This window comes from Mya arenaria, chromosome 4, assembly GCF_026914265.1.
Source record: "Mya arenaria isolate MELC-2E11 chromosome 4, ASM2691426v1".
In the NCBI taxonomy this organism is placed as follows: domain Eukaryota; kingdom Metazoa; phylum Mollusca; class Bivalvia; order Myida; family Myidae; genus Mya; species Mya arenaria.
Genome location: NC_069125.1, coordinates 39,082,815 through 39,103,156, shown reverse-complemented (window position 1 = coordinate 39,103,156; position 20,342 = coordinate 39,082,815). Strand labels below are relative to the sequence as shown.

Below are 20,342 nucleotides of genomic sequence, written 5' to 3'. Positions count from 1 at the left end.
CTTGATGCAATTTCTATGGCTGTGGAATGCAATAGGCCACGAGGGACAGTGCGTTCCGAACAGAGTTCTGACGAAGCATTGTCTGTGATATCCTCAATTCACCGTTGGCTGTTGTGTTTCTTATGACCTGTTGGCATTTCTAAAATCACCATTCGTAAATGAAATATGAGTTATGATAGTGTCACTCTATCATCCTTGCAACAATACCAATTAGTAATTGAAAATTCGGGCCGGTTCTGCGCGCTCTCGAAAACTGATTTTTGCGAACGCGGAAAATGACGCTTCTCTTGAGCTTCAACGGAGCCATTTTGGCGCTGCATGAGTCGAACTTGGAAATGTATATGGATTAGCAGAGCTGAACCAAGGTTTCTGGAATAAAATGACAATGTAAGTATTAATTGTTATAAATACATAAACGATCTTTTAAATACAATTTGTTGTTTCAAATGAATATCTTTTACTAAATGAACCGGACTAATACACTGTACACCTTTATCAATAAACTTTTTTTACATAAAGTGTATTTAATGTCAGCATAAGAAAAAAAACAAACATTTGAAATATAAGAGTCGTCGGTATGAATCTGTAATTAAGAAGTATTGTGCCCGCTTTAAGTTTTGATACAGTTATACTTATTTACGTATGTCATGGTCAATCAATCAAATGTTTTGATCTATTGAATGGTAGATGATTTATACATATTGTATTGCTGCCCATTGCAACTCAAATTGTGTCTGAAGAGAATGTGTATATATTCTCAAGACCAAGTGGTTCGATGAAAATTCTCACAGAGAGTTTTGTTTGATTAAAAAACTGCTTAACGACATATACATATTCTATCGCAATTATAACGCTATAACACAAAAGTAAGTTAGATTGAGCTCATATACATACTTAAACAGCAAGTTGAGTGCTTATTTGGGTGAGAAAGACATCGCTGATTGATGTCAAAGGCTTTTTACCCTTATATAAAAATGAAGACAGTCAGGTGCTTCACCACCAGTTACGAGCATTTGTTGCAAGATATTTCAGCAGTGGAAGGAAAGTAAACGTCATTTCAACTGTCATTTCAACTGCACGTTCGTCTTTTCATTGGATTCGTATAGGACAGGGCAGTAATTTAAAGTCAGTTTAAGGGCAGATACATTGCAAAAACATACAAGTGTTGGTAAATAACATTCTGTGAAACTCAGTCAGGGATCGGATGTGCAATAATGTGAAATGTTGATTCCTTGTGACTCCAAATCATTTTCGGGTTTGACATAAAGAAGTGTTTTATATAGTGGAAACATGAGTAAATATTTGCCGAGAAAAAAACAAACGCTGTTTTGACTGAAAAAATTGAAAATATATTTATTTTACTTACAGTTAAAATAAAAAAAATATAGGAACTGCCATTACTTTATCTTTAATGCATTTTCAGTGATTTGTTTTACATTTTAGTAATCGGTTAGCAAAATACTGTCAATTAACACCAAGATTTCAATTTGGAAACAAGGCATTAAAGCTGCACTCTCACAGATTTACCGTTTTTACAACTTTTTTATGTTTTGTTTTGGAAAGAGCAATTTTTGCGTAAATATCTGCAAACCAATGATATCAGATTGCTGACCAAATATCAGATCGCAGATTTGCATATTTTCATTCAAAAATTAATGTTTTATGGCTTAAATCGTTACTAAAGGTTTAAGAATAATGCACAAAAGATTAAATTTTGAAGTTAAAAATTAAAAATTGCGATTTAATTATTGTCAGCAGTCTCATATCACTGGTTTCCATGGAATTTCGCAAAAATTGGCTCGTTCCAAAAAATAAAAAAAAGTTGTGAAAACGTTCAATCTGTGAGAGTGCAGCTTTAAGATTGAACTTGAACGGGCCCCTTTTTCTAAACTTCCTACGCATATCAGGTTTAAGTAGTTTTTTAACAATTAGCAAAAAAATATACATAAATTTGATTTAGATACATAAAAAATGGTTTTTCGTGATTATCATAAAGATAATTCCTATGTCAAATCTAAAAACTCTTTTAGAAGTATATATTATACGAATTATATAAAAATAAAAATAGGACGCTTAGCTTTATAAGATACTTCAGAAGTTTCGAGAACTTGGGGCAGGGTGCCTTTGGCTAGATGAAATGAAAATATTGTTTGTACGACTTTTCCCGATTGTTTTCTTTTAATAATGAGTTCGTAGGAGGGCGCCGACTGTATTTGATACTGTGCAAAATGTAGCTTTTATTAAGGGGATAGCGCATAAATTGCTGAAGAATGTTTTTGATATTTTCCACATTGCATGATAAAATGTGAAGTGCAGTGTCTTTTTTTAAATAAATAATTGATCACGAAAACTAAACTATAACGAATGTTGTTTTTTTTTAATTATTAATTTTAAAAGTGTGCTTCATAAACAAATACATTTGTTACAGTATTATCAACAATAATGACTTTCGAACATGTGTATACTTAACATGTTATCATTGAAGTATAAAACAATTTTTTTGGTAATCTACATGAATGCTTTGTCTTCTATTTCAATCGCGCCGACTTGATGCTATGCATCTTTTTTTCTTGTTTTCAGTAATGAACTCAATGGTAATGTTACCCTTTCACCAATATTTTGTTGGCATTCTTTTTGATGAGATACTGGCACTCTTAATTAACGTTTTCTTGGCCAAACAAAGTGATGACAAAAATAGTGTTGTCATCGATTGTATTTTTTAAATACGACATGATAAAAAATGATGGCCATGCCTTAGTTAAGCTCCACATTCACTGTAGAGGTTCTAAACAATACGTGCAATAATCTCAGATGTATGTTTATACAAGCACTATCATATTTTATATGAAAATGTCAAAACAATTCTTAGAGATGAGTGTACTGGGAGACCTTCCTTGTGACACATGTGTCATGGTTGACTAATGTAAAGTTTCTATGGGACCGGCACGTGTCAGACACCCCTGATGCATCGTCTGACATGGTTACCAATTAATTGACTAGTCATAGTGTTATCGAATTTTGAGGATACAAGTGGAAATACGGTTTATATATATTATAAAAGATAGTTGAATAGTTACCATCAGAACTTCCCAAAAGTGTACAAAAAGTTTGAAAAAAAAATGTTGTTGTTTTATTTATGATTAGTGTTATATTATCTGGAGTTTTATAATTGGAGTTATACTATCTGGGGTTTTTAGACTTATTATTTATCTTTTGATGTATCGCACATCTAGTTCATAAATTCTGATTTGACTCATTCGTATTCTTAACAAGATGTAGTTAAAGTATGAATTCTATCCATTTGCAGCATTATGCGCCTCATTATTGGAACGATTTTCCTGCTTGTTAGAAGCTTTGGTACCGAAATAGAACCCCCAAGGGATAGCAAGTGCCCGCAGGCTAAACAGCGATATGACTTCGTCATTGGTAAGCATGTCTTGGAATACACCGAGGAATAATACACACATGTTTAATTTAGTATCTTATTCTAAAAGAAGATAGACAGGGGTCGTTTCATCTTGAAACCTCGGAGCAATTTTGGAAGAATTAAAACATTGAAGTATACTTTTGAAAATCTCTATATAGGTATATTCTCCTTACGATTTTTAATATTCTTTGGCCCAATTCATAATATATGAAGATGTGTTCGTCGCAAACCTTACGCTGCTTAAGGGTGCTCAGGGACACGGTATAATCCATACGTAAAATGTTAATACGATATTTTAATGGAAGCGCAGTTTACTCCAAAAACGGCGTTACGCGTTGCTTTCACAGTATTTATTTATATAAATGATACAAGAGAAAATTGTACAAATATTAAAAGTGATCAAACGAATAAATATGCATTATGGTATGAAAAGACTACTACAAATTAAGCAGAAAGCATGGCTCACACCAGTCATTCATACAAGCTGCTGTTTAATATATTGTTGTTGGTGTTGACGAGAAAATAGAAGAATTCTGTTAACAACCAGGTTATAAATCAAGTGGCTCGGAGAGTGATAGCATGGTTATAATTGAAATTAATCGAGAGAAGTGTGACAGGTCAGTGTCAGGGAGTAGAATTATGACAGTTTCTCATTGTTGCAAAGTCAGAACTTGTGTTTAGACATGCTTGGAGAGCTGTAACTTTCTTTGTACTTAAAGGATGATTTGAAATGACACAGGCATGAAAGCGTTTAACTTATATAGCAAAATAATTCTCATATTACGGTAAAGTGGGCATAGGAAAAGTATGTTTGATCCCTTACATGAGTATCATGTTTTAGCAAGCCTCAATGTAACAACATTTTATGATTCTCTGTTTATTTGTCTCATATCGTCAAAAACATATTTTTTATATAGTACTATTAATTGTACTTAATATTAAAACCATTTGCTGTCCTTCCAGGTCTGCTCAGTCCGAAGGCGGGAGTCTCCCCATTGCAAGGGACGTTTGACGATTATAGCAAGACTACGTATGACATAGTGACAAAATGCTACAACACGCCGTATAGCGTCAACCTGGACGTTGACAAGCTGCTCAACATACCTGAAAACGGATGGACACATATCAAAGACGGCATTGACGAGGGTGAGCAGTGGTGTAACAATAAACAATGTATTGACATGTTTTACGACTTCAAGCAATATGAAAGAACTTTCGGTTTCTTGAAGACATTAGTTTTGTGAGGTATCTTGAACACATTAGTTTTGTGAGGTTTCTTGAACACATTAGTTTTGTGAGGTATCTTGAACACATTAGTTTTGTGAGGTATCTTGAACACATTAGTTTTGTGAGGTTTCTTGAACACATTAGTTTTGTGAGAAACCACATTAGTTTTGTGAGGTATCTTGAACACATTAGTTTTGTGAGGTTTCTTGAACACATTAGTTTTGTGAGGTATCTTGAACACATTAGTTTTGTGAGGTATCTTAAATTTATAGTGCGTTTGTTAAAGTTGGCATAATGAAATTAGACCCTCATGTAAAACTGAATTACGACTTCAAGCAATATGAAAGAACTTTCGGTTTCTTGAAGACATTAGTTTTGTGAGGTATCTTGAACACATTAGTTTTGTGAGGTTTCTTGAACACATTAGTTTTGTGAGGTATCTTGAACACATTAGTTTTGTGAGGTATCTTGAACACATTAGTTTTGTGAGGTATCTTGAACACATTAGTTTTGTGAGGTTTCTTGAACACATTAGTTTTGTGAGAAACCACATTAGTTTTGTGAGGTATCTTGAACACATTAGTTTTGTGAGGTTTCTTGAACACATTAGTTTTGTGAGGTATCTTGAACACATTAGTTTTGTGAGGTATCTTGAACACATTAGTTTTGTGAGGTATCTTAAATTTATAGTGCGTTTGTTAAAGTTGGCATAATGAAATTAGACCCTCATGTAAAACTGAATTCCCATTACTAGTAACAAAACTAATAATTTTTTATGTAGATTTAATAATTCGTAAGATAGTCTTGCAAGTAATCAAAATATAAACTATTTTTATATGAAAATTGGTGAAAATGTTATCTTTCCTCGACAGCGATGAGCAATCAAGCAAATGCCAAGCGTGACGTCGGACTCTCTGTGGTCGTCGGACCTTTCTATCAAAACCTTGCAATGGTTCTGGAGGAGCTCAAAATTCCATACATCGTCACAGACTACATGGGATTTGACTGGTCAGACATAAGTCGAGTGGACAGTACTGTCCAGTGGAAAAATATCATAGAAGTAAGGCCACCGATGCCCGAGTTCAACAGTGCAATCGTTGATTTCTTCGTTTTCAAGGGCTGGGAAAGCGCAGTTATGATTATGCCTGAAAATCCAAAGGATAATCAAGGTACTTCCTTTAATGTAATTATTTCCAAATTACAATGTATTTCTGTTGGAAAGCGAGATATTGTTGATTATTTAACTTGGATGTGTTTTAAGTTATTTAATTGCTTCCTGGTGATTAAATACAATTTTAAATATCTTGAATATCGTCGGCTTACTGAAAATGTAAGAATAAATGCAATTGATAGAAAGTATATCGAATTGAATTTACATATATCCAGACATGGTGTTATGTAGTTTAATGTAACATTAATAGCAGTAGCCTTTACAAAAAATGCGTTATATCTTTGATGGGCAGTCAAAATGTTCGATTTTTAATGAAAATGCCTTTTAGCTCTTATTAAAGTAATAACCCCGATGTCCGCCTTGGATCAAATTATCTGCATTAATCACTGTGTTGTATCCTTTCATGACCTATTGGTGACAAAAAGTCGTAGTTCTAAATTTGGAATTAGAGCTTATTCCAAAAGGTCGTATCTCACAAGAATTGACAAATATGCCTCCAGTTTAGGTAACAATAATGCTTTTTATAAAAGAAACCTAATGGAAATGAAGTGGTTGATTTATATTTGTATAATCCATTTGAAAACAGCCCAGCTAATTATTTTGTAAATGGTATGATGCACATTTGGAAAATAATTTTGAAAAGATATTCTTTCTAACAACGCCATGAATTTGTCGTCGTGAAAACAACTTGACTGGTTTGATTCAATACTTTTAGTGCTCAATACTTTTTAGCTCACCTGTCACATAGTGACAAGGTGAGCTTTTGTGATCACAATTTGTCCGGCGTCCGTCCGTCGTCCGTCCGTCCGTCCGTCCGTAAACTTTTACTTTAAACGACATCTCCTCATAAACCGCTTAGCCAATTTCATCCAAACTTCACAGGAATGTTCCTTGGGTAGTCCCCTTTGAAAATTATTCAAAGAATTGAATTCCATGCAGAACTCTGGTTGCCATGGCAATGGAAAGGAAAAACTTTAAAAATCTTCTTCTCCCAAACCACAAGGCTTAGGCCGTTGATATATGGTAGGTAGGATCACCAAATGGTCCTCTACCAAGATTGTTAAAATTATGGCCCTTGGGTCAAAATTGGCCCCGCCCCGGGGGGTCATGGGTTTTCTCTATATGTTTATAGTGAAAACTTAAAAAATCTTCTCCTCTGAACTTACTTGGCCTAGAGCTTAGATATTTGTTATGATTCATCGTCTAGTGGACCTCTACAAAGTTTGTTCAAATTATGGCCCTGGGGTCAAAATTGGCCCCGCCCCGGGGGGTCATGGGTATGCTCTATATGTTTATAGTTAAAACTTCAAAAATCATCTCCTCTGAACTTACTTGGACTAGAGCTTAGATATTTGGCATGATTCATCGTCTAGTGGACCTTTACAAAGATTGTTCAAATTATGGCCTTGGGGTCAAAATTGGCTCCGCCCCGGGGGGTCATGGGTTTTCTCTATATGTTTGTAGTGAAAACTTCAAAAATCTTCTCCTTTGAACTTACTTGGACTAGAGCTTAGATATTTGGCATGATTCATCGTTTAGTGGACCTCTACAAAGATTGTTCAAATTATGGCCTTGGGGTCAAAATTGGCCCCGCCCCGGGGGGTCATGGGTATACTTGATATGTTTATAGTTAAAACTTCAAAAATCTTCTCCTCTTAACTTACTTGGACTAGAGCTTAGATATTTGGCATGATTCATCGTCTAGTGGACCTTTACAAAGATTGTTCAAATTATGGCCTTGGGGTCAAAATTGGTTCCGCCCCGGGGGGTCATGGGTTTTCTCTATATGTTTGTAGTGAAAACTTCAAAAATCTTCTCCTTTGAACTTACTTGGACTAGAGCTTAGATATTTGGCATGATTCATCGTCTAGTGGACCTCTACAAAGATTGTTCAAATTATGGCCTTGGGGTCAAAATTGGCCCCGCCCCGGGGGTCATGGGTATACTTGATATGTTTATAGTTAAAACTTCAAAAATCTTCTCCTCTTAACTTACTTGGACTAGAGCTTAGATATTTGGCATGATTCATCGTCTAGTGGACCTCTACAAAGATTGTTCAAATTATGGCCTTGGGGTCAAAATTGGCCCCGCCCGGGGGATTAGGGTATTCTCTATATGTTTATAGTGAAAACTTCAAAAATCTTCTCCTTTGAACTTACTTGGACTAGAGCTTAGATATTTGGCATGCTTCATCGTCTAGTGGACCTCTACAAAGATTGTTCAAATTATGGCCCTGTGGTCAAAATTGGCCCCGTCCCTGGGTGGTCATGGGTTTTCTCTATATGTTTATATTAAAAAAAAAAATCAAAAATCTCCTCTGAACTTACGTTGCTTAGAGCTTAGATATTTGGCTTGATTCATCGTCTAGTGGACCTCTACAAAGATTGTTCAAATTATGGCCTTGGGGTCAAAATTGGCCCCGCCCAGGGGGGTTAGGGTATTCTCTATATGTTTATAGTTAAAACTTCAAAAATCTTCTCCTCTGAACTTACTTGGACTAGAGCTTAGATATTTGGCATGATTCATCGTCTAGTGGACCTCTACAAAGATTGTTCAAATTATGGCCTTGGGGTCAAAATTGGCCCCACCCCCTTCGGGGGTCATGGGTTTTCTCTATATGTGTATAGTGAAAACTTCAAAAATCATCTCCTCTGAACTTTCGTGGCTTAGAGCTTAGATATTTGGCATGATTCATCGTCTAGTGGAGCTCTACAAAGTTTGTTCATATTATGGCCCTGGGGTCAAAATTGGCCACACCCCGGGGCTGATGGGTTTTCTCTATATGTGTTATAGTGAAAACTTAAAAAAATCTTCTCCGAACTCACAAAGACAAGTAACGTCTTATTATAATTTAAACTGGATAACATATTTAGTACACATACCAATTTTCAATATGGGCCACATACAACAATTAATAACAAATATACATATATAGATACACACGTAAAATCAAGTAGTGACAAGAGCTTAGATATTTGGCATGATATATCATCTAGTTGACTTGTACCAATATTGTTCAATCTTTGGCCCTGGGGTCAAAAAATGGCCCCACCCGGGCGGTCATGGGTTTCCTTATATATGTATATGATGGAAACTTATAAAATCTTCTTCTCCGAAACCAAAAGGCGAAGGCCTTAGATATTTGGTATGAAGCATTGTTTATCGGACCACTATTAAGATTGTTCAAACTTTAGCCCTGGGGTCAAAATTGGCCACGCCCCGTGTTCATAGGCTTAGGTTTTCAATATTTTTATATAGTCTTATATAATAAAACTTTAAAAATCCTCTTCTCCAAAATATAAGACCTAGAGCTTTCATATTTGGTATATAGTGTTACCTAGTGGACCTACACCAAAGGTATTCAAATTATTGTCCCGGGGTCAAATTGGCCTTGCTCAGGGGTCATTTGTTTTTACATTGTCTTGTCACTTAAACATCTTTTCCTCTGAAAGTAAAGGTCAGAATTACTCAATACTTGATATGTAGCATCCTTACATGGTCCTCTCTCAACTTTGTTCAAATGGTTTTGTTTGGCCCCTTTTAGGGGTCACCAGAGCAAAAAATAGAAAAACCTTTAAACAACTTGATCTTATTAACTGCTTGATGGATCTTCAAGTCTGAAGCATCCTAGCATGGGCCTCTGTCAGGTCTTTTCAAATAATTTTGTTTGGCCCCTTTTAAGGGCCACCAGAGCTAAAATTAGTAAAAAAAACCTTAACATTTTCTTCGCATGAACCCCTTGATAGATCTTCAGCAAATTTGGTTTGAAGTGTCCTTGCATGGACCTCTCTTAAATTTTTTCACATAATTTTGTTTGGCCCCTTTCAGCTAAAAATAGAGTAAAAAACGATTATTCTTGTGAACCTCTTGATGGATATTTACCAAATTTGGTCTGAAGCACCCTTGCATAGACTTCTCTCAAATTTATTAAAATAATTTTGTTTGGTCTCTTTTATTTTCATATTTGCATATTGATGGAACCGTACAGAGATATTGAATGGCGTACTAATTAGTGCAACATCCATTTAACTTAATGAAAAGTGACCAGCCAATATTCTTTGAGAACAAATATTAAGCTATATTGATTACAAAGGTTAAACTCTTTTACTCAGGTGAGCGATTTAGGACCATCATGGCCCTCTTGTTTGAAGATAGGAGTTAATATTACTGGCATTTATTTTACTTGTGCGGTTATTTACATTCTAGAAAAGATATAACATTTGGTCACCAAAATAGAATGTATCACGTATTAAGATGAGAACCGAAGTGTGGTATATGGAAGTTCGTTTTACTTATCGGTTAAGTTTGATAAAACAGTATTTACTTTTATTGCATGAAGATAAAAACGTGGCTGAAACGGTGAATTGAAACAAACTACTTTTATTGTTATATTCTTCCTCCTAAAATGATATGCAACAATTTGACTGCACAGTGATGATATATCATTTTCAGAATGTCAGAATCTCGCCAGACAGATGGTAGAGAACAACATATCTCCCATCTCATACACCCTCCGTATGCGTGATGGCGCTGCCGAGGTGCTACGGAACGTCCAATTGCTCGAGCAAAAGAAAATCGTCATTTGCAGTCCTCGTGACGACAAATACAACCTTATCCAGATGGTACTTGATGAGGTATACACATTTTATGCTGTGATTAACATATGTTGACATGTACGCGTAATTAAATCTATATTGATGACAGTCCAACTTAATAACCGGTTTCAACTCCGCTGAGCCAGGCCGTTTACCCCAATAAAAATTGCAATCTACAATATATCAGCTTCAGGATTCAGTGTAAATTATCTGGTCTGTGTATGTTTATGTTTTATTTGCGTTGTCTATTGTTCACCCATTATGGTTTTGAGGATAATAAACCCTATGTACACGTATGATTTAGATTGATAAGGTGAATACAAGTTTTGCAAAAAATCCAATAGCATTAAATAACGTCTGACGTTGTATACTTTCTCTGAATACACTCAATATTGATATACCACACTGGGATGATTCACACACTGCAGACCAAATGCACACACTGCAGACCAAATGCACACACTGCAGACCAAATGCACACAATGTGCAAATGTAACCGAGGATGTGTTAAACCTAATCTCGCTTTATTTGGCAAACCAATATCCAGGACATTAGTTTAAAAAAAAACACGTAAAGACGGTGAATATACATCATAAACCAATGGTCCATTTAAATAGAAAAATGCACAAAGTTAAATTTCTTTAGATGATTAATCACTTGTTTCGACATTTAATGATAGTCATTCGAAATATATAATTTGAAAATTTGGTAGTATACAATATATGTATAATCCTACTTAATTCTACAGTATTGAAATACATGTATATAGCTTTATTCTGTTTAGACGTTGCATTCGTTGATGGTCGTCGTATGGTTTATGTTCTAGGCATCCCTCTTCCAAATGCTGGCAGACGAAAGCTACAGTTTTTTCATACTGGACCCCGTGAGTGTTCTGCATTTCAGACTTTCTACTTATAGTAAATTATAATTAGTTTAAGAGTTATTTATTTCATGAAAATAAATTGAAACAGAACATAATTACAATACAAATATCAATGTAAGAATTGTTGAGATTGATAAAATCTAATATTATTACCACTCCATCTCTAAAATTGTTTTTGGTTTGATGTTGATTGGTAAAAAGGAGAGACGCGAGAAGAAAGATCGTGATATGTTAGTGGATATGTAATGGTTTTAACTAATTGCTTTTATTTTGTATGTATGGGTTTATTGGCTTCATGTTTTAATTGCACTTTCTAATAGATTATCCATGTGATGGAAACCCCAATATGTTATGACTTTATATAACTTTGAGAACAATAACGAAATATTTCATATTTTCCATCAGACAACACATTTGAAAGCACTCACTGAGATCAACATGTACAGGAACGGCTTGTTTGCCGCGAAATGTGACCTGTTTGCTTATCGATATAAGGACACTCAAAAGGACTACAAAGGCTTCGCCACCGGGTAACTATCATGCATTATATTTGTGCAACGACTTTAAAACATGTGTCCCTTGAACGAAACGTCACTTTGATCCAATTGTGGATTACATTTCGACAAGTGCTGCATTGTTGCTGAACTATAAGAGAACATAAATGGATGACAACATACACAATATGTTTTAGCAATAAATCCGTATTCATATTATCAGAAAATGTTCAATTTGTCATAACATTGCAGATACGGATTCGGTGCCGCCGATGCTGCAAAAATAATAACTGACGCTAAGTACTACTACCTTGGTCGCCACGAGTCTCAAAAATACGAAAAGTTGTCGAAAGAACTGTTCTTAAAGGTTTTGAAAGAGGTAAGTTTCGATGTATAATACTACTTTACGTAGTTACCATTATGACTGATTTGGTTTAGAAGAAAACAGTGATGGTGTTGTTAATGTCATAGATTTCCCGGGTTCGATTCCCGTACTAGGCATATGTGAGTTTCGTTTGTGGTCATCAAGCCGGGCATGTGGATTTAACCGGGTACTCCGTTTACCCCTAAGTACAAGACCACACCCTCGCGAAACATCATGCCAACGAGAGTGACCTACTATAAGTTAATATTACTTTCTTCACAATCGTTATTAAATAAATTAAGTTAAAACTAAGGTAATTGTGTCATCGTTTATGTCGTCGCTATATCGGCGGCACGCAAAAGTTGCTATATTTGGCCTATATCTTAAACTATACAAATGTTTTAGCATAATGCATATTGTTAGCAGTGACAATGTGCATGTGTGTTTCAAGTTCAAGTAAGCTGATTAAACAAATATTTTGGTTAAACCCCTTGATAACTTGAGAACAAAGAACGACCTTTGGCATCCGCATTCTACAATACTTTACATGTATGTAGATCTGTATCTCTTCTGATGTAGTTTGCATGCAATTAACTAGTACTTAGTTTATCAGCTAGGGAAAATATGTGTGTTATGTTTAATACCATTTCTATCGTGTATCCATCAAAAGTTGTTTGACAAAGAGTATTGAATGCATCACATATCTGAATAGTGGAATCGCTTAATGATTCATTAGATGCAAACGATCGATTGAAATGCCCGACAAAAAGTCTCATACGATAATCCAATAGATTATTCTGTTTCCACATTTGTTGGGGGGATTTTAGGAGCAAATCTGTTAAATCGAATTCATATATAAATTCAATATGCTTATTTTATTTATGATTTTTACAAGAAGAATATTTTTTCTTTAAAGCTCTTAAAATTTAATTTAGTCTTGGGGCGAAAAGACATTTACAATGTGGCTCTTATCGTTTTTGTCAATGAACAGTTTTAATCAGACACATATTTTGCTTCTTTTGTTTGATAAATGTCTGAACAAGTGGGAGGTTGTGAACTCGGAAGCTTTCTAAACCCTCCATGTGAACTCCTGTTTTTACTGAACGTCCCAAGGCGGTAGCCGCAATATGAATTGATAGATGAGCCGCATCAATTTTGGGCATTTGAACAGAAATTATTTCACATGAATTAATAATGAATAAAAATGCCAAAAATAATGATTTTTTTTCTATGTATATTAATTTCTTAAAAGCTGTATATTACAGATGTCTGAAATATAAAACAGTATGCTTTAATTTATTAAAATAACAGAAAATTACAAAAGACCTGATACACATTTAGATAAATTCAACGTTTGCACCATGCAATTGGTTCAGTATTACTTCCTGAAATGTCATTTAATTCAAATACCCAATAAAATAATAAAAGCAAATTTATGTCTGAAGGCCCAAAAATCGCGTGATTTGTATCTACTGGGTTTGTCTCTATAGTTTTCAATGTTTTATTCTTATCTTGAATAAAGGTTTTGCTTTCGAAGGGACTCCCTCCCGGAATGTATTGACATTATCTAAATATATTCTCTTAATAGGTTGTGATTGCTGATGGAGCCACTGGCTATATTCGATTCAATGAAAACGGTACTCGAGTCAACTACACGCTCTCACTATACAACCACGGTGGCGTTAAACTGTATAATAAGGTAACGACTGTACTCATTACATAATATGCTGGATTTTTTTTTATTTTATAACCTAAAATTATTTGATAAACAATATTAAAATATATTCTAAGAATTTTGTAAGATGTAATTTTAATCTGCAAGCATTTAAATATTGTTTGAATATGGGCTTAATCCTGTAGTTTTGAATGTATTTCAAAAGATCTACTTAAAGATGCACTCTTACTCCCAAAACAGATTTACCACAATTAATAATATTGTTTTAATTTTCCAAAAAATATGAATAAATGTCGAAAACAATGGTTATTATGAAGGATAAAGTGTTGAATTTAAAAGTAATGAGCATAAAACACGGTATTTCTATCTTTTAAAACTAAAGTAGACCACAGTAAATATTTGAGCATTCACCAATCATTTATTTTTTTTGCGCTTTCTTCTTTAATAGCAGTTACAATCTTGTTATCAGTAATTAATATTTTCCATTAAATAAAATGCATTATTTAGTAAGTAGTTAAAGGTTTATCAGTCAAATTTTATGTTTGCTATACATGTGTATGCATTGATTTGGAATAAGAGTTTCACTTCAATGAGCTGTTTTCACGAACAGAAAGTGTTTTTGGTAACTATAACTCGACTCCACGAAATAATGCATTGTTGTGCCAGCAATCAGCATAAATCTTTCCATTGTCGACAGTGTTAATGTCAGTGTAATCCTAAAATGAAAATGCCATGTTCAGATATAATTGTTTGGCTTGTATTCAGTGTATTATATGACACAGAGATAATTTGATTGGTTTGCATCCAAATGCCCATCGAAGTGTAATCATTAACTAAAATTCCATTAAGATGCTATTGTGATCACATTTCGCTGCGTTAATTTGTTAGAGGCTGTCAATAGTGTCCCTAAGGGAGATCAACCGATAGAAATGCGTCAGTTGGAATGAAATATTGTATACATCGGTATGAAAACATGCTTTCATTTACATGTAATAAATGACAAATGCTGCGAATATTGCTACAAGTTCATTGTTTGTGTTGTCGGTGTATGGGGGAAAGGTGTAAAAAAGCTAAAATATTAGAAGTGACACATTTATTCCAAATCAATACATACACATGTATAACAAACATAAAGGTTGAGTGATAAACCTTTAACTACTTACTAAATAATGCATTTATGGAAAATATTAATTACTGATAACAAGATTGTAACCATGTATTTAATAGCAGAAAACGCTCAAATATTAATTGATTGGTGAATGCTAAAAGATTTACTGTGATCTTCCATCATGCCATAAGGTACTAGTACCGGTTTTTCTGCACATTTCTTTCAAATTAAACTCGGTAGCCGTCATAAAAACCATTGCTTTCGACATTTATTCATCCTATTTTGGTAAATTAAAACAATTGTTTGAATTGTGGTGAATCTTACTTGGGAGTAAGAGTGCATCTTTAAGATCGTTTCTATGCAACAGGGATGTCCATGGGTCAACTTTTAATTTGCTTAAATCATTTAATTTTATAGATAGCAACTTGGTCTAAAAATGTCGCCGTTTACGAACCAGGCGGTAACTCCACCGTCAACCGCACGATTTCTACTAAACCAAGTACTTTGCAACTCATAAAAAGCACGGAAACACAAGTGAAGGAGACCCGAGGAATTTTCAAAGATATAGAAAGGGTTGTTGTCGTTTTGGTACGGTTAACAACTGTTTCAAATGATATATTTAGCATATTAACAATGCTTTACCAATACCTAATATAACCAAATAAATATAGATTAACATACCTATGATTTCTCCTCTTTTTGCATAAACAAGTTTAAATATAAACAAAATAAAATTATAATATACATATATTGACCGTGTATGTTTTCTTTGGAAACGAATTGAGTTTAATTTGTTTCAGGAAGAACCTTTCGTCATGTACAGAGAAGCGCCGAAAGGAGTTGAATATCAAGGTAATGATCGTTTCGAGGGATTTACGGTCGATCTTCTCAATCAGATAAGCGAGGATCTCAAGTTCAAATACGAAATTGTTTTGTCACCCGGCAACGAGTATGGCGGACCACGGAAGGACACGGAAAATGAATGGGGAGGAATAGTCGGGGAGGTCCTCACAAAGGTTCTACCATTTATTAATTGTTTTAAAAATGATAAATTGAATGTTACCCTGTACATTTTAATTGTTTTTGAAAGGGCATTAAAATACCTTGAACTTTTATCGTCTAAGGTCGTATGGTTACAAATAACTAAACTCCAAATATGCATATAACCTTGTTATTAAATTATACAAAACTACACTAATACAATTTGTGTATTATCATCATCATCATAATTATTATTATTTTTATTATTATTATTATTATTATTATTATTATTATTATTATTATTATTATTATTATCATCAACATCATCATCAGCATCATCATCATCATCATCCTCATCATCATCATCAATTTTCTTCTTCTTCTTCTTCTTCTTCTTCTTCTTCTTCTTCTTCTTCTTATTATTATTATTATTATTATTATTATTTCAGAACGCCACAATGGGAATGGGTGCTATCTCTATAACATCTCAGAGAAAGTCTGTGATTGACTTCAGTCTTGGCGTCATCAGTACAGGTGTTAATATCCTAATAACGAAACCAGTGGAAAAGTTCAACATGTTTCAGTTTTTGACGCCATTTTCTCTTGAGCTGTGGATGGCCATTATTGGTTCATCATTTGGAATCTGCATTGTCTACTTTATTTTAGACCTTAGAAGTAAAGAGCGAGTGTTCACTATTAAGTCAACGTTGTGGTTTTCCTTAGGCACATTACTAATGAAAGGGAGCGAAACGTGTCCGAGGCGCACATCTCAAAGAATTCTAACTATTGGTTACTTGTTCTTTGTGATGATAACCGTTTCAACATATACTGCTAACATGGCAGCTTTCCTAACAAAAAGAAACCTCGAAGAACCTATTAATTCTTTTGAAGAACTTGCAGAGAGAGATGAGGTTGTTATTTATACAGTCGATAATTCGGCTACAATGAACTTCTTAAAATCAAGCGCTGAAAACACAATTTTTCGAAGGATTTGGGAGAAAATTGACAACGGTGGTAGAGGAGTAGGTCTGGTTCCAAATGCATCTCTTGGAAGAATAAAAGTCACCGAATCAAAGGTGCCAGCGGCTTTTATTTTTGACTCTATGATCAACTCATATGTGGAAAAGAAGTACTGCAGGACACAGTCTGTGTCCGCTCCTATACTCCTTCAGGAGCACGGTATAGCCATGTACAACGGGGCTCCCTTCAAGTCGCAGCTCAATATTGAACTCTTACGTCTCAAGGAAAAGGGCTTCATCCAAGAATTAAAGAAAAAGTATAACTTTAAATTTTTATAACTGTGATACTTTTTAAATGTTTTAGTCAGCATTCTTTAATAATGTAAATGCATAAACGTTCTTTTGAATAGAACTACGAAAACTACAGGGACATGCTGAGTAGTCCCTGTGTACGATGACCATGGTAAAGGAACTCGCTCATGTTTTTGGATCAAACATAGATTTTCCAAAAAGCCATCTTAAAGCACTGATCATTAGTTGACACTTTGCGTCCGATTTTGCAGAAAAAAAACAACAGCAATAAAAGTATTAAACAAACCTGTTTTTAGTCGGAAGCGAACGCATGCTGGTACAGCAAATAAAATGGATAGCCGATATCTTTACCTCTCGACCACCGGGGTTCATATAATGTTTTGGCTATTTTGACCATCGACAGCATCACATGAAAATGTCAATCAACAATTCACGCTACAGGCTTTTGCTGAATTGCGTAAGCAACTTTTTCGGAAATCATGGACTTCAAAGACATTTTTTTTGAATATATAAACATTTGTTGAAGGTTTCAATTGTTCATATCTTAATATTAAAACTCCTCATGAATTCGCATTTGAAAAAAAAATGTAGAAAGTCCATTTTTCAAACCATGAGCGATTCCGTTTTAAATCAAACTGTCCAAACCCTACATTCATTTAACAAGAGACACAGAACGAACAAAACAATTAAGTTCACATACAAAACTATAGCATTAGTCGGACTGCAAGTTTTTTAAAATCAAATATTATTAAATTTGTAAATGATACATAACTTCAACAATTGCATGCTGAATCGAGTAATAACGTTTAAAAATATTTACATTAAAAACATCTTTATCTTTTAATCAGCTTATTTTTGTTTCATTTTCTGCGTTGTAGGTGGTGGGAAAACACCCGAGAGTGCGACTTTGATTTTGATAGCAGAAATTCCAAGCAGGTGTCATTTGATCTTGAGCACACGGCGGGGGTTTTCATCGTCGGCTGCTTCGGGCTGGGATCTGCCCTGGCGTTGTTCATCTTGAAAAAGGCGTATGTTTTTGCAAAAACTGACAGCATCTTCCAGCCTGTAATAAGGTACTTAAAGATTTGCAATTCAATGATTGAAGTTTCACTGAATCTGTGTTGTATTGGGATTATTTTAAGGGTACGTTATATCTTTATAAATTTAAAACAGTTACAGTTATATACAGGACAATTTTAGTCTAGGGAGATAAGTGTCGAGTCATGGGTTTTAGCCAGGGACAGTTTTCCAAGGCCTTTGAAAATTAATAACAGCTTTTGGTTGATGATTACGAACAGTCTCAGGTCCGAGTCTAGACCCAGAAAAGCCATTTTATTGAATTACAATAATTCATCTTTATTCCATTAGTTTTACGAAAATGAATGTAAACAGTTTAAACAATTTCAATCCGTCATAAGGTTATGAATGAGTCTAACATTTAAATTTGATTTGTGTTGAATACTTATTTTTAGAAGAGAAGACACGTCTACCGGTAGCAGCCATTCCAGCAGGACCCCAGAAGAGAAGCCAGTGTTTGGTCATGCTGAAGGAAAGCAATCAACTGTCTAGAAAGAACGGTCACTTCATTGGATAGCGAATGGGGCCCGTATCATGTGCATACATATTATAGACTTCACAAAATTTTGACTCTTTTATTTGCCACCTCTTAATATTATAAAGTACATGTACATACGCAATTCATTATTTGAATAACGTCCATAGCACATGATAAAAATCATGTTATATATCAAAACCGCCTGTGTCTTTGACATGCAATCTTTCCTAAACAAATATCTTTAAAATCAGTCCTAGGTTTTAACTGTAAGAAACAATTAAACATACAAATTGTGATCATTTTAGTCACAACCTATTGTATATGAATTAAACATGATTCATGTTGTATGAAGGCATTTTATTGTGTGAGTTATGTATTTGTTTTTATATTGTAACCATTGCCTAAATGTTAAATGAATGTAGAATGTTGACATCATATACGTCCACCAAAAGAAACTTAATAAATGTCTGGTTTCCGGCAAATCATTTGATAGCGAATGTTTCAATACTTGATATTGTAAGATGTATAAATGAGTTGTTGTCGTCGTTGCTAGTACTTCATTATATTTAATTTGTCTTCTTCAAAAACAAAAATATCTTTTGATCAACATAGTTTTGATGTAATTAGTTTACACCTTATAATATTATCTTTTTGCTTTATCTAGCTTATTCTAAGAGAAATAAATCCAAAGATGTGACAGTATTTTGTATCTGAGTGAAACATGTTCTAATTGTCTGTGTTAGCGTACCGATTATTATTACACCCATTACATCCGTTTACGTCTTACCTTGGTACAATTCATGCGTCCACCTACCCAACCCTTCGTTTCGGTTATAGCTCGTACCTTTGGCTGATTTATAGTTCAAAGTTTAAAGAATGATAATATTTATTGAGAATTAAGTTCGAGTCTTTAAAAAATGCATCTGTTTCACCACTAAATTTTAATCAATTTTAATTGGTTATACTGAATAAATGACAAGTGATACATCAGACAAAATCTAATGATACAATAAAAACTACACAGACAAGAACAGCAGCAAAACATTTAACAATGACCATGTTTCAAGCCCAACAGACACTAAACAAGACAAACAAGAAGTAAACAAAATACACATAACGTATAAAACAACACGGATATACCATACATCTTTCAGAATATTTCTTATTTGTATATGCTGTTAATATTATGTGAAAAACTACAGAAACAAGCTCAGTAGCCAAACTTTTAAACATAAACCCGGTTTAATGGCACTGGGTAAACGTCAAAGACGTAGAACAAAAAAACAAAAAAACACCCACAAACATGAAACATGGAAGAACAGCACAAACAACACAGTGCATATATACTTTATAAAAAAAGGGTATTTTTATCAATGATTTGTTAGGTACCGCCTTAGAACGGTCATTGGAACAGCAGTTCGGTGGGGACTTCAAATAGCTTATGAACATTCAACATCACATATCTCACAATATTTTGTTTTCTATAACAGTTAGAAGACATGCGGAAAAGTGCGCCTAACCTAAAACAAGTAGCTTCTTTTCAAGTCTGCTTTCAAACAATTGGAAAAACAACAACAATTCCTTAAAAAAG

At 34.2% G+C, this 20,342-nt stretch overlaps 1 protein-coding gene across 1 annotated transcript; it reads left to right on the top strand.

The window, feature by feature from the left end:
* The first annotated feature begins 257 nt into the window (after positions 1 to 257).
* Positions 258 to 19,398, top strand: LOC128232403 (glutamate receptor 2-like). Its single transcript, XM_052945927.1, has 14 exons — positions 258 to 387; positions 3,308 to 3,426; positions 4,391 to 4,573; positions 5,527 to 5,823; positions 10,278 to 10,459; positions 11,247 to 11,303; positions 11,709 to 11,833; positions 12,050 to 12,176; positions 13,750 to 13,860; positions 15,362 to 15,532; positions 15,745 to 15,960; positions 16,375 to 17,201; positions 18,075 to 18,269; positions 18,669 to 19,398. Exons 1-14 carry the CDS (start codon positions 380 to 382, stop codon positions 18,763 to 18,765), a joined length of 2,715 nt encoding a protein of 904 aa, XP_052801887.1. The 5' UTR covers positions 258 to 379; the 3' UTR covers positions 18,766 to 19,398.
* The last annotated feature ends 944 nt before the right edge of the window (positions 19,399 to 20,342 follow it).